The following is a 15,498-nucleotide window of genomic DNA, read 5'->3' as shown; positions in this document are numbered from 1 at the left end:
TCACAAAGGAACTGATTGCAAAGAATAATTTTAATATCATATGCATACTTGGATCTTAGGAAAGCTTTTGATACTGTTGCACATGAAGACTGATGTACAAATTGGAGTAGTATGGCATTAAGAGTAGGTTGCTGCTATGGATAAACGAATGGTTGAGTAAGAGAAGACAAGGAGTGGTATTCAATGGACACTACTCTTTGTGGTCTAATGTTATTAGTGGAGTTCCCCAGGGTCCATTGTTGTTTTCTGTATTCATTAATGATATTGATGAAGGTATATCAGGCTTAATGTCTAAGTTTGCAGACAATACGAAGGTTGGTAGGTTTGTTAATGACACTAATCACAGTTTGCTACTGCAACAGGATCTAGAAAGGTTGAGCAGATGGGCTGAGAGGTGGCAACTGAAGTTTATCATTTACAAATGTAATGTACTGTGTATGGGTAGCAGTAGTCCCAGAGTAACAGTATCAACTGTGTGGTACTACACTGAGGATGGTAGAGAATGAAAAGGACCTGGGGGGTAATTGTGCAATCAGGTTTGAAGTTTGCTGAGCAGTGAAGATGGTCTACAAGAGTAGCTCATGGTGTCTTGTCAATGATATACAGGAATTTTTCTAGCAGGGATAAGGAGGTGATTATCCCCTTGTGTCAGGTCACACCTTGAGTACTGTATACAGATCTCGAGGCCTCATTTTAGGAAGGATGTAGAGCCTGGAGCGAGTGCAGAGAAGGGCAACAAGATTAGTGAATAGAACAAAGGGTTACTCTTACGAAGAAAGGCTTAAATTTTGCAAATTAGTGTCTGGAGACTAGGCACCTGCGAGGTGATCTGATTGAGGTGTTTAAGGCCTTGAATGGTTTGAGCAAGCTCAGTGCTGATGGGATTCTTCCTCTTTCCCAGATTAATTGCCTGAGGGGGACATAAATTCAAATTGAGGAAAGACAGTTGTAGAATAGATGTGCGGAAATTTGCATTTAGCTAGTGGGTGGTTGATTGCTGGAACAAACTTCCATCTGTTGTAGAAGTTGACAGCTTAAATAAATTCAAGGCAGAACTAGATATCCATTTGGAGCAAATGGATGGGTGTAATGGGAAGGGGTTTTTTTTTTTTTTTTTTGGCTGATGCTGTATAAGCTTACTTTCTTGCATCATATGCCTCTACTAATGCTAATTTCAGTTGCTTTACTATTCTGTTTTTAAGAGTATTATAATTGAAGATTTATTTTGATTAAAAAATAAAATATATAACTTATATATATTAACGGAATAGGAGAATGGAATGGTCTTCTTCTGAAGACCATTCCATTCTCCTATTCCGTTAATATATATAAGTTATATATTTTATTTTTTAATCAAAATAAATCTTCAATTATAATACTCTTAAAAACAGAATTGTGTGTATTTGCTTACTTTTTCTTAAAAATATTAATAGAAAAACAAAGGGAGCAAAATATAAAAATGTATATTACAATGCACTGAAACAGCATGAAATATAGCAGAATAACTGCATTTAGTTTTATTTGAAATTGTTTTCAATTTTTGGAATGGTTGATATCGTCTTATTTTACTTTATATTAGTTATTGTTGCACACATTTACCCAGAGAATTTAAGGAATAAGTTTATATGATTCAATGGCCTCAGTTTCGATGGAGTGTTCATGGGAAGATTTAAAGTTGAGGATAACCGCAGTTTTCATGTGTTTGCTGTGTACAGATCTGATGATTCCATCATCCCTCTCTGGTTAATATGTAATTGAGAAAAGCCAGTTTATTGTTAGATTCTACCTTCATTTTAGAGATGATCTGGGATATTGTTGGTTAAACCATTTGAAAAAATTTTTATAATTCTTCTCCCATATCTCCATATGACTAGTGTATCTTTGATGTATCTGACACCATATTCCTGGTATCTATATTCATCCATCATATTCATCTCATATAAGCACTGTGTATTTCAGTGTTTCAGTTTTGTTTTAAATGAAAATAAATGCTCAACTACATTAGCTTTTTTGCCCCCTCCATATTCATAATTTGGCTTTCTGTTCACTGGATGACTTTTTCATCATTCCTATCTCTAGAGGCTAGTTCAATAAATCATAGAACAATAGCCTGTAAAGATATGAGGTCATAATCCCACTGTAAGGCAATTGTAAGAATGCACTTGGAATATTGTGTCCAGATCTGGAGACCACACCTAAAAAGAAGACATTGAGCTTCTTGAAAGGGTCCAAAGACAGGCATCCCACATGGTGAGATCGGAAAAAGGGCAACTGTATAAGATGAGATTTCAGTTATGTGGGATACAGAGCTTGGCAACTAGGCACCTCAGAGGGGATTTAATCTAAGTCTATAAGGCTCTCAGAGGGGATAGTAAAATGAATTAAGGTGAAATTTTCACTATTATAAATGATTCTAGAACTAGGAGGTAAATTCAAATTACAGGTTTATACTGGTTTTCAGAATTTTTTTAGCCTTCATATTGTTGATTACTGGAACAGGTTACTTGTGCAGGTAGTTTAGCTGACAACTTGGAGAAATTCAAAGGTGAACTGGATAAGGTATAAGGTATGTTAGTGTCTAACGGCTCCTGGGATTTCTCCCATCTCCGCGGGTGTACATTGTGTCGGGGCCAGAGATTTGAAGTGTGTGGGGGTCATGTGCTGTATATTGTGTTGTGCCCTTTGTTCCTCCGGTCTATTAGCCGCCGAGCCCCTAGTGGGACCCGACGTTACCACACCATGCCACGGGGAGGCTGACCGGGTGTACCACTGTAGCTAGAGTACTCTGGCGGGTCCTGCCACCTACTTTCCTGGGATTTCAGTGGCTAGGACCAGATTTGAGAATGAGATGATCGCTGTTTCTTGAGCAACGGTTGTAATTTTAACAGCGTAGGGTTGTTTGCTGATAACTTGTTCTAGGGCCAAATAGGTCGGGCAGTAATTTTGATGTTTTTAGATTTAGACCTGTGGGGAATGCGTGTGTGTGTGTGTGTATATATAAATATATGTATATACACACACACGCGCACACATATATATATATAAATATAAACTAAATTAAAAAAAAAAAACGTTGTGCAAGAGAAAAGTAAAAAAAAGGAGGAAGGCAGAAGACTGGAGGGTAGGAAACAGAAGAAAGGGGCCAATAGGGAAGATGGCCCCTGATGACAGTGTGGCATGCCCAGTGCCTCACCAGAGAGAGGAGTGGGGTGGCGGGTGGACGAAAACCACCACCCCACAAAAAAAAAAAAAAAAAAAAATCATTCTGTAAGAGAAAAATAGGGGGGGGGGGAGTAAAAGAACAGATGGCAGGAAACAGAAGAAAGAAGCCGAAAAAAAAAAAAAAAAAAAAAAATGAGAGAGAGATATACTCCGCAAGTTCAGGGTAGGTACAGCTAGCACGGCCAGTCAGTTGGAGCCGACAACTTGCTGGAAATCCAGCAGTGTGAATGCTGCTATGGTGGATGGGTCATGTTCAGTAAGGTCTAGTTCAGGTCCGTCATTGGGACTCCATTTGGTGAGTCTGTGTCACATCCAGACTGAAGGCTGGTCCAGTAGGCCATCAGAACGAACAGTGGGGGTGGTCAAAACCGGGAGTCCAAGATTGATGGTCAAGTCCAGGGATCGATGCTAGGCCTCTTCTTGATGAGATGTGTCACATCTGGTCGAGAGAAGTTTGTCCAGAAATCAATGATGAGGAATTTGTCAAGGTATGTGCGGACCTTGTCTTTTATTGCACTGCTGGTCAAGTCTTGTGCAAGTTGGTCCAAGGCTTTAGCATCCATGGCTCAATGATGCGTAGCAACAATTGGCAGTCATGGTTGTTATGACCTATTGATTCGGATACTAAGGTGGTGGTAGCGCTTTCTGCCTGGTAAATAAGTCTCTCGATAAGTTTCTTCATTCTGTAGGGTGAGGTGTTCTTGATTTTGGTAGTTGAAGTGTAGGTTTGTTATTAGGATCCTCCTGAAGTCCTCGTAGATTTCACAGCTGTGGGCAAGGTGCTCCCACGTCTGATCCTCTCCACAGTGGCAGCGGAGTGAGTCTGAAATTCTGAAGTCATGTAGTTTTTTCTGGAAGGAGCCATGTCCAGTGAGGAGGTAGGTAGCATAGAGTCCTGGTGAAAACCAGACAGGTGTGAGGGGGTAGGAGGCCCTGACATCAGGGAGGAATCTTTTGGTGACAGCGCCTATAGTTGATGTCTGCCATCTTTCTTGCCAGGTGTCTGTTAGATGTTCATTAAGTCTCTTCTTTTCAGCGTTTCTATTATTTGCTGGGTCAGTGGTGAAACCTGCACAAGTAACTGCTCCTCCTTTGGCTATTTGGTAGAGCAACCCATGACGAACAATCTCCAGGTCCAGTGGAAGAGATCCAGTGAGGACCTGGAGTGCATGGGTGCTGACAGTGCGACAGGCACGCGAGGACAGAAGGAGAAGAGAGCGCTGGATAGTTCCTAGGCGCGATCTGTTTACTACGGTATTGGCCTTCTTGTACCAGACTCCAGAAGCATAGGTGATAATCGGGATGAAAACTGCCTTATAGAAGAGTGACAGCGTTCTCTTCTTTAAGCCCCAGTCCTTCCGGGCAACTCTTGAGACTTGGGCAGCATACTTCCTGATCTTAATCCTGAGTTGGTCTAGATGAGGAGTGAAGGAAAGGTTTTTGTCTAAGATCAAACCTAGATATTTAAGCTCTGTTTTTAGTTTTACTGTAACACCATTGACCTTGATTTGGGGTGGTCTTCTCAAATCAAGGGTGCCTTTTAGTAGGATCAAATTGGTTTTCTCTGGGGAGATCTTTAGGTTGTTATGCTCTGCCCAAGCTTGAAGGGTGGAGATGGCCTGGTTGTCAGTTGCTTCTAGTTGGGTTCTGTTATTGGCAGAAAAGAGCATGACCAGGTCATCTGCATAGGCCTGGGTTTGTACATTGTTGAGTTTGGTGTTCAGGAAATCATCCAGCACCAGATTCCAGAGGAGAGGCCCCAGGACAGATCCCTGAGGGCATCTCCTGAAGACTGGTCTGGAGACACTGCAGTGGGGAGCAGACACGACAACTCGCCGATCCTGTAGATAGGTCTTGATGCATCTATATAAGTTTTCTGGGACATGTGCTCTTCGGAGCCTGCCCAGGACGCTGGGCCACCAGAGGGAATCGAAGACACCAGCAAAGTCAAAGGAGATTAGTAGAAAGTATTTGGAGTTGCAGTTGGTAGCAGCTTCAATGATTGTTTCCAGTGCATCAATCGTGGAGCGTCCTTTCCGGAAACCGTACTGCTTAGGTGAGGAGAGACCAGCATCATTGTAGTGGGCTTCTATTCTATGGGAGATCATCCGTTCGAGAAGTTTGCTGAAGACTGGCAGCAGTGCAATGGGCCGGTAAGATTGTGACAGATCATGTGGTTTGGTTGCATTCTTCAATATAAGTCTAAGGATTGCAGTCCTCCATTGTGTGGGGAAGAATTGTATTGTAGTGGGAATAAGTTCAATGGCCTTCTGGACGATTTCTGGATCGAGCATGTCTCTGCCCGGAGCCTTCTTGTTTCTGATTCTAGATGCAGCTAAGTTGAGCTCGGTTGTGGTGAATGGTTCTTCAATTGCAGTTGTGTGATATGTTTCATTTTCCGTGCAGAGCTGTAGCTGTTCCGGTGTGTGTGTGGGTCAGCAGGCTGCTGGAATGTAGCGTCTAGAATATTATTGATAGTATCTTGCCACGATCTGGTGTACAGTCCGTTCGGTAATTTTGTGGTTGATACGACCTCGCCTCTGGGGAGCTTGTTAGTGGTCACTTTGTACACAATCCCCCAGGGATCGGCGTTCCCTTCAGTGCTTACCAGGGCTTCCCATGAGTGCCTTTTGTGCTGTTTTCTTGTTGTGGTATACTGGTTCCTGGTCACTCGATATTGCTGCAGTAAAGCCTCTGTTTCTTCTGGAGGCCATGTTCTTCTTGCATGTTGATAGCGTTTTCGTCGGTAAATGACTTCGCGTCTAAGAGTCTGGAGTTCAGGTGACCACCAGGGGACAGCACCAGGTGTGAATCTCTTCTTTTTGATAGCCTTGTTTGCAGCATTACTGACAAGCTGTGTAATTGCGCATTGATGCTGGTCTGGGCTGAGGCCGCTAGGATTGAAGTGGCTGGCTGCACTGGTCAATTCCTCCTTAAAAAGGTTCCAGTCAGCCTTATTCAGGGCATATCTTCTTTGTTGAGTTCGGTTGGTTGGTTGAGTGACTAGTGAACAGTGTAGTTGGAAGGTTAGCACCCTGTGGTCAGAGGTGGTCCAGTCCTCACGGACTGTCCAGGAAGCAAGGTGCTGAGCAATGGAGCTTGAGGCTAAGGTGATATCTATTGTAGCTTCCCACAGGGTACTGGAGAAAGTTGGCAGGCAGTTAGGTTTGTTTAGAATGACCAGGTTGCTGTTAGACAAGTAGTCCTCAAGACGTTGGCCATTTCTATTTCCTCTGTGATTTTGAGTTCGGCTGTGCCAGGCTGGGGACGTGCAGTTAACATCAGCCCCTATAATGAGTTTTGCATTTGGCATTTGTAGCTGGATGGTCTGTGGATATCGGGTGGCAGGAAGAATATCTTCCCCCGGTCGACAGTGTATCGAAACTAAGTAGAATTGCCCCAGTGGTGAAATTACATGGGCGCACACAGCCCAGCTAGTACACAGATCAGTGATTTTGGTGACAGTCAGTTCGGGATTGTGAACGACGATCGTGGCCCAGGGTGTGTCACCATCAACCTGGACAACTTTAAATCTCAAGGGGTAGCCTTTTACCTCCTTGTTGTGAGGCGGGAATCACATTGTTGTTATTTGGTTTTTAGGAGCATTAGCAACTAAGGCCATATTGCACCTGGGATATGCAGTGGTCATTCCCTGAACTTTCCGCATCTTCCATATTTGGTGGTCAGGAACCACATAAATAGTGTAAATTTTCTTATCTACTTTTTTATATACAGTCGCTTGAAAGTCAATACAGTCAATTGTTCGCTTGAAAAAATTCATTAAACAGAAATTTCATTGTAAAGGAATATGACCTTTCCAACAATGAAAAATACTGTAATTCAACATTCAGAAATATAGTAAAAGATGAGACATAAATCAGAAATAAGTGGGAGTGAATAAATTTTCTAACATTCTACAACAGTTAATTTATTAATACATACATATTAAGAAATTGCTACTTACATGATGCACACAATATATAAATACACTTTTAAGAATTATTTTTTTAATATTTGGTTATTTTTTGTTGTACAATCTATTTTATTGTATGTCATTCATAAAAAATGTTCTCCTTTCATTAAACACCCAAATATATTTTCTTCACACTGAAAGCCTTGGTGCAAAGTTTCACATGCTGCCAACATTTCATGTTTGGCAGGTTTAATATTTTCCTTATTGCCTTTGTTGCCCTCATTTTCATCCAACTAATCATCGATATTGTCACTAGTTCTTCGAATACTTTCCAAAATGTTAGTCGCTCGGATATTCAGCTACTCTGACATCATTATCAACTCCTAAAAAATTCATCAAGAACAATTTCTCACTGATCAAACCTCTGGCTTGTTCTTCCCAAGATTGCTCAGTATCTTGTAGTACACTGGTATGCAAAATTTAAGGACCAACACTATTTCTGAAGGATACAACCACAAAATCAAACGAAACAGCCTGTGGCGATTTGCATAACTGTGGCCATTCAGTAGAAAGCTGGTGCACATGCAAAAATATGAATCGTGATGAGAGGGCTCACATAAACAGATGGAGCAATATGGCCTTAGTTGCTAATGCTCCTAAAAACCAAACAACAAACAAACAGATAAAAGCAGCAGTTCAGCAGTTATATGCAAATTACCGAATGGTGAGCACGATTGTTACAGATATTCGATTGGTTTCGTACAGTGCTACAGACAACGAAATGGCCAGTAGACAACATCTGGATAACTACCCATGGTTGAATAATTGGGAAGCTCGAGAAAGGTTGAAGTGCGAAGAGTGTGGCTGCAGAGTTCAGTATCACCCATAGCATCGTCTCACGTGCGTGGTCGGCCTTTAGAATGACAGGTACAGCTGTTTGGAGGTCATCCACGAAAACAATGCCCAATGATGACTGCTATATACTCCTACAGGCCAAGAGGGACCAACACTAGACAGTGGGATCCATTGCAAACCAGCTGCACAGGACGCAGGATATCGTGGTTTACTGTGGCCAGGCGACTCCACAAAGGTGAACTGTTTGTCCGACGGCCAGTATGCTGTGTCCCTTTAACATCTGCCCATGGGAGACCCCATTTACAGCAGTGCATTGAACACAAGGACTGGACAGCAGCGCAAGAGTACCTTACTGGACAGTAAGGTACTCTTTACTAATGAGAGTAGATTCATTCTCAGCAGCAATTCTGGACGTTAGCTAATCTGGTGAGAGGTTGGCACACGGTCACCCTGCAAACATCACTGAAAGGGATCGATATGGTGGTCAAGGTGTTCTTGTCTGGGGAGGCGTTATCTTGGATTGACGTACACAACTCCAGACACTGGAAGGCGGTACTGTACTGAGGTAATCCTTCCCCATGTGCATCTGTTCCGAGGTGCCATTGGCCCCGAGTTTGTGTTTATGGATGATAACACCACACCCCATCGTACTGCAGCTGTTGATATGCTTTTGGAAAGTGAGGACATTGTTCGTATGGATTGGCCTGCCCGTTCAACCGATCTAAATCCCATTGAACACATATGTGATGCTCTGGGGAGATGCCTAGTGGCATGTCCACACCCACCAGAAAATGTTCACCAGTTGAAGATGGCGCTGGCAGAGGAATGGACAATATTACCGCAAGAACTTATCAGTAACATTGTTCTAAATATGGACAGGCAGTGGCAAAGCCATTAGGGGTGGCCATATCTCCTACTGAGGACCACCTCTTTCCCTTTGTTCCATCTTTGGCAGTGATACATCTGTATCATGGCAGCCAGTGCTGTGTTGCCATTTTTGAATAAAGTTCCTCTGTATTGTTTTGTTTCCGTTGTTGTTTCCTTCATCATTTCTGTACCTCGCGAGGTTCCTTTGGTATGCTTTTCCCATATCCACGCCACCCTGGATATGGGAAAAGAGAAGCTACAGGTGAAAACCTGAATTGTCCTTAAGTTTTGCACACCAGTGTAGTTCATCGCTGTTAACTGGCATTTTAGCCTGCTTTTGCGAAACGGTTCTTAATCATTGTCTCCATCACATCTTGACTCCACACTTTTGCCAACTCTGATATGCACATCCACAAATCTATAAGTTGGTTGGTTTCTATTCTCAGTATGATTTTTTTCAGTATGTGCCTTTGGTAGTACATTTTCAAATTCTTGATAATGCCTTTGTCTGTTGGCTGCAGTTTAGACCGAGGTATTCGGAGGGAAGAAAACAAGCTTCACACTCATAAGTTTTGAAATTACTCAGTGATGGTGAGCAGAGCAGTTATCATCAATCAACAGGATTTTTCTGTTTTCTTTTGTCATTTTTCTATCGAAATTTAAAATCCACTGTTCAGAAATTTCACTTATCATCCAAGATTTTTTGTTGTAATTGTAGTTCTACTCTAACGACCTTACTCCTTCGAAACGTCGGGATTGTTTACTTTTGCCCATTACCAAAAGCATCAGTTTTTCATTACCAGCCATATTTGCACCAACCAAGGCTGTAATTCTCTCCTTACTATTTTTAACTCCTAAACATTTATCACCTTTAAAAGTCAGTGTCTTGTTCAGCAGACATTTAAAAAATAGATCTGTTTCATCAAAGTTGAATATGTCTTTGGGCTTGTAGTCCTCCATAATTTTTTTCAAAATTGTTTGTTTCCAATGGGTATAGTCTTCTTTGATTACATCTCCACTTTCACTAGAAATAACTTTTTCGAGTAAGCCATGGTGCTTTTTAAATGTGTCCAGCCAACCAGAACTGGCTTGGAATGTTTTATGCCCCAAAAAAGATGCATACCTTATAGCCTTTTCTTTTATTAATGGCCCTGATATCGACATGTTTTGGTTTGACACACTACTGGTAGGGATACCAAATTTTAAAACGATTTCTTTTTTTTTTTTTAATGCCCCGTTCTACACTATTAAGCACTTCCATTTTTTCCCCTGTACTTGAGGATTTTCACTTAGAAATTGTAAGGTTGTTTGCACAGTAACTAAAACAAGGGTGATTTAGGCACCACCTATACCTACTACCATGTAAACAGAGACAGGTGAAATTTAGTGAAAGTGTGAATGACTCATTTCTGTGAAACAACAGATGAATTTCCGGGATAAAGGAAAATCAGTCTCCTAATCCTCTAATAGGGTGCTTGCAGTAGAAAACAGGTTGACCAGTTCAGAGCCAATGTCTGTGTCAGGAATATGCCTTAATCTTTGTCAGTGGCTGCTGTCGACACATAAATATCAGTTGACCACTGCAACTTCTCGAGGGCGCCTCCGTAGCCAGGTGGGAAGGAGCAGCAGTGCGTAGCACATGCTTCTTGATTAGACCGGGGTTCGAGCCCGTCACCACCAAATACGGAGTATGCGGAAAGGTCAAGGAATGACCACCGCATATCCCGGAGCAATATGGCCTTAGTTGCTAATGCTCCTAAAAACCAAATAACAAACAAACAACAAGCAACTTCTCGATACAAGAAAGGCGGCTGTATAGGTTTTGTGGGCACCACTAAATTGTGGAATGGTTTAGGTTTTAATTCATGCTTTCTACAGCATCAGCTATATTGCCTAAATATCAGAGGAGCAAACAATGCGTACCCAGGTCTCTCAAAGTCAGTTTGTTATATGGAAATTTTCTTTGTTATACTGAAACTATTTTCAATGTAAGGGGGAAATCAAAAAAAATTTGCTATATGGAAGTTCTGTTAAAGAGAGGTTCAACTGTATTTTCTTTTGTTATTTTTTATCTTTATTTTTATTCCTTCACTATTATTGTTGTTTTATTTATATATATATATATATATATATTTTTTTTTTTTTTTTTTTTGCCGGCACAGAAAAAAACCTCTGTCCTCCTTCCACTGTGTGACTAATAGTTCAATAATAGCAATACATGCATTTACTTTCAGAAAATGCATAGTGACTGGTATGTTTGATGTCCCCAATAGTAATCCAAGCAGTAATCCATTAAAATATCTGTAAATTTTATTTTTATCAGGCTGTAAATAGAGTTCCACAGATTCATCTATGATTCCATTGGCGGCTATCTTGTTTCAAGATGAAGTTAGAAAGAGAACACCAGAGAAAATGTACCTAACAGATTTATCCCTTACCTCACCTCACCAAAAAAGAATAATTTTGGTCAGGATCAGACTCAAGGGGCCCCAATGTGTGTAGTAAATTAGGTTTTGATCATCATATAAATATATGATGGTCCAACTTTGGACATTTTATTGGAAAAATGTGTGTTAAGTGGTTAACTGATAAGGTCTGATTCTATGATAGAGAATCATACATGGTGGGTAAAAACAACCAACTTTGGTGAAAAGTAGGATTTTATACATGAATTGCATGGCCAACACAATTTACCACGTTATCATGTGGCATAGTGTCTATCATGGACTTGTTCGGGCTGTAATTTTTTATGGAGTTTTATCAACCAAATGTCAAGATACCAAAGTGGAACATTTAGAACTACTTGGTTAGGTGTAGTTTCAGTGGTGGTGGTGGGGGGGGTCCTCTTTTCATTTTTTTTTATTTGTGTGCATGTGTGTGTCGGAATATTCCAACAAAGTGTTCTGAGATAAGTGGATTGTCCATTGTTTGTAAATTTCACCTATCCCTGTTCTCTGGCCATTCTGGAGTAAAAATCTGTAATGTGACTGTTCATTAAACAAAGTTTCCCTCAGGTATTGCCACACAACTGAGGAACTGAAAGAAGCTATTTGAGATTCATTTGGTACTCTCACTCCAGCAGTGCTCTGTTGATTCTTACTCACTTCACATAGGGTTTCATAATTTTTTGATATGAAAATGACTGGATATACAGAATATAGGTTAGTAACTATTGTTAGTGACTTTTTTCTTCTCTTCATATGCATTTATCACATTTAATTTGGAGGTGGGGGAGGTAACAGGACTGTTTGAATGCTCTGTACAATTCAGTTGCAAATATGTCTGTGTAGATTTAATTTCTGGAAATGAATTTTCATAATATCAAAATACTGATATTCCATGTTTAAAAAAAAAGATTACCGAAAACTTGGCATCACAATATATATTAATTTAAAAATATGAATTTTTGTAAGAATTACTGAACTATTTAATTATAACATGTGTTGAACTGTTTTATGGTTAAAAACTGTGTTTTTGATTATTATTGTATTTTACTATTATTTAAATATAATAAAGGTTCATATTTGCTATATTGCAGTATGTGGAGATATACATGGCCAGTTTTATGATTTAATGAAACTGTTTGAAGTAGGAGGCCCTCCTGCATCCACAAAATATTTATTTCTTGGAGATTATGTAGACAGAGGATATTTTAGCATAGAGGTAGGCGTTTATTTTCTTAGATTAGATGTGAAATGTTTTTTGGTTTCAAAAATTTCAGAAAAACCATAAAATTAAATGAAAGGTTTACTTCAATGGAATTTAATGGCAAATTCATTTTACTTTCAGATTTCAGCCATTTGTTTTTCTAATTCCTGTATGTGTTATGTTTCAAATAGACCTAAATTTAATCCTATTGGCTCATTCAAAGATGCTATTAGGTGCCACTCATATTTAGCACAAACAACAACATACTGTGAATGTAATTTTATGGATCCTGTTTCATTTTATTAATTCAACAGTGGTGGCATCTGTTTTTTGTGATTCTGTTTTGTGCACTTATAGCATTAGCATTATATAGCAATAGCATTAGTATTAGCAGTGGCAAATGATAGAAGAAAGCAAGATTATACAGCATCAGACAAAAAAAAAAAAAAAAAAATACACCTCCAGTTTCACCTATTCATACCCTCCAATAGTTTGTCTAGTTCAGGAGTGGGCACGCATGAGGTCAATGAGAGCCGCATTCCGGTTTTTCATATATTATAAAGAGCCACACCATAGTTACATAGTAATAAATACACAAATTCAAATTTAATTAATATGATTACATATTCTACACAAGTCTTAAGTGCTATGTAAAATTTATACATATATAAGAAAATATAATTAAGAGAAAGAAAATACAAAATAATTATTTCAAAATTTTAATAATAAAAATGCATTAATAAAAAGTATAACATTTAACGAAGACCTTTGGTCAAATCTTTGAAATTTGCCGTAAAATTTGTTAAAACTGTTCGCAGCAATTCTGTGAGATGATGATTGGTCAACTGTGAACGATATTTCGATTTCACGAACTTCATTGTGGAGTACAAAGATTCACAGCAATATGTTGTACAAAAAATTGAAATTAGATGGCAAGCAGCTTTCTTTAAATGTGGATATTTTGATTCTGGCACGAGTTGTCAAAATTCAATTATAGAAGTAGATTTGTGCTGCATTTGTAATGCCTGGTCCTCTTTCATCTCTAATAACTCCAATTCCCCAGCCGCTTTTTCAACAAGTATTATTTAAGAAATTGGAAATCCATCTTCAGTAATATCACAAATAAATGGGTTCACAAAATATGCAAATGTAGATTTTAAACTTTTCAAATCTTCAAACCTATGTTTGAAATCTGCTTGCAATTCTTCCAATTTTTCTTTGTATTCGTCTAACTTTTCTTCTTTGATATTAATTATATTTGCTTTTATCGTGGAAAAATGATTAAATATTTTGTTCTTCAGATTGTACACAAAAAGCTGAAATTTAGCTTCAAAACTAAATACAGTTTGTGACAAATCAATAATAATTTTTTCCTTTCCTTGTAAAGCCAAATTAAGTGTTTGCAAATGTACTATAATGTCTGTAAGGAACATTAAGTCAGAAAGCCAAGTTTCATTTTCTAATTCTGGGTATTTTTTTCCTTTTTCTTTTGTAAATGTTATGATAGGATTTAGGAGTTCCACAAAACGGCTCAAAATATTGTAAGTTGACAGCCATCTTACAACACACCATAGGGATAAATCACTGGGCAATTCATCTGTTTCGTCATTCACTCGCAACTCTTCTAAAAAGTTCTTAAATTGACGATGTGTTTTGGCGTTTGTTCTAATTAAATTCACAATCTGCAAAACAATCTTCCACACATTTTCATATTTGACGTACTTCGCTATGAGATGCTCGTGGTGAATTATGCAATGAAGAGGTAAGAAACGTGGAATTTTAGGATCGTTGTTTAAAAGACCAATGAGACCTTGGTTTTTCCTTATCATTGCAGGCACTCCGTCAGTTGCAACACTTACAAGTTTATCACGAGGCAATTCAAACCTGTTCATTACTTCATCAAGCACATTTCTAACATCGATACCACGAGTTGTTTCGATAAGAGCTACTAGGTCTAACATTTCTTCCTTCACATTTACATCTGCAGATACATAGCAGACAAAAACAGCCAATTGTCGAACATCCTGAATGTCTGTCTGTAGACTCGTCGAGAGCTAAACTAAATGGTGTACAATTTTTCAAATCACACATCAAACTGTTTTCAACATTTTTACTAATTGCACCAATACGACGCTCAGTTGTACGGCGTGACATAGGAACCTGTGCGATCAATTTATGCAGTTTTGTATTATCTGGATCCAAAATTTTAACCACTTCCAAGTTTCTTTTAATAAATTCTCCTTCTCCATATGGACATTTGGCACGAACAATATTCCAAGCTATCAAAAAACTAGCTTTGTTTGCTCTGTCATCTTTGCGACTAAAAGAAGACAAGAGTCCTTGTTGCTTATGAAGACCAGATTGCAAGGACTTAAAGTTTCTCTGTTCGCAATTTTTAATTGAGTGGATATTGAGTTGAAAAGTGCAGATGACGTACTTCGTAATGTCGACGTAAATTGCTTACTTTATAGTTTGCAATTGTAACTTTACAAATAAGACACAATGACTTTCCATTATTGTCAATAAAAGCAAAATTTTCTACCCATTCTTCTTGAAAGATTCTATTTTTTTTGTTAGTATTTTCGTTTTTTGATATTTTCTGAGGTCATATTATCAAAAAATTTAAATAAATTTAATTCCAAAGTCTGAAATTGAAAAAAAATAATTAAATTAATTTACAGCGCTGAAAAATGACACTCCGTAAACAAGTTTAAATTACTTTAAATTTACACTGCTGATGGCACCAGCAGTGTAAATGCGCGTGGATTTATTTATAATCAAAATAAAAATAGCAAAATATCTAGACATAAAAAAAAAAATAAATAAACACAACATAAAATTCGTGTAACAAAATATTAGTTACTTAGTTAATTTAACAAGATTCAGTGAAAAAAGTTCTGAAATAATAAAAAAAAAAAACGGATTTAAATTTTCAATGGGAGCGGCACTTAACTCAACGAAGAGCCGCATGCGGCTCTAAGAGCTGCATTTGC

The 15,498-nt window shown here is 38.7% G+C and overlaps 1 protein-coding gene across 3 annotated transcripts in view; it reads left to right on the top strand.

Annotated features, from left to right (window-relative positions):
• Nucleotides 1–15,498, top strand: part of LOC150083673 (serine/threonine-protein phosphatase 2B catalytic subunit 2-like) — a 341,700-nt gene that overhangs the window by 94,390 nt on the left and 231,812 nt on the right. For all 3 annotated transcript variants that reach the window (XM_090378116.1, XM_090378115.1, XM_090378114.1), the window contains exon 3: nt 12,396–12,520. In XM_090378116.1, coding sequence (XP_090234242.1) covers nt 12,396–12,520 — 125 coding nt within the window. The remainder of the gene's footprint in view (nt 1–12,395; nt 12,521–15,498) is intronic.

The sequence above is a fragment of the Mastigoproctus giganteus genome, chromosome 7 (assembly GCF_048544385.1).
Source record: "Mastigoproctus giganteus isolate SK-2022 chromosome 7, ASM4854438v1, whole genome shotgun sequence".
Taxonomy (NCBI): Eukaryota; Metazoa; Arthropoda; class Arachnida; order Uropygi; family Thelyphonidae; genus Mastigoproctus; species Mastigoproctus giganteus.
The sequence above is the reverse complement of the archived record's forward strand: the minus strand, read 5'-3'. Positions and strand labels throughout refer to the sequence as shown.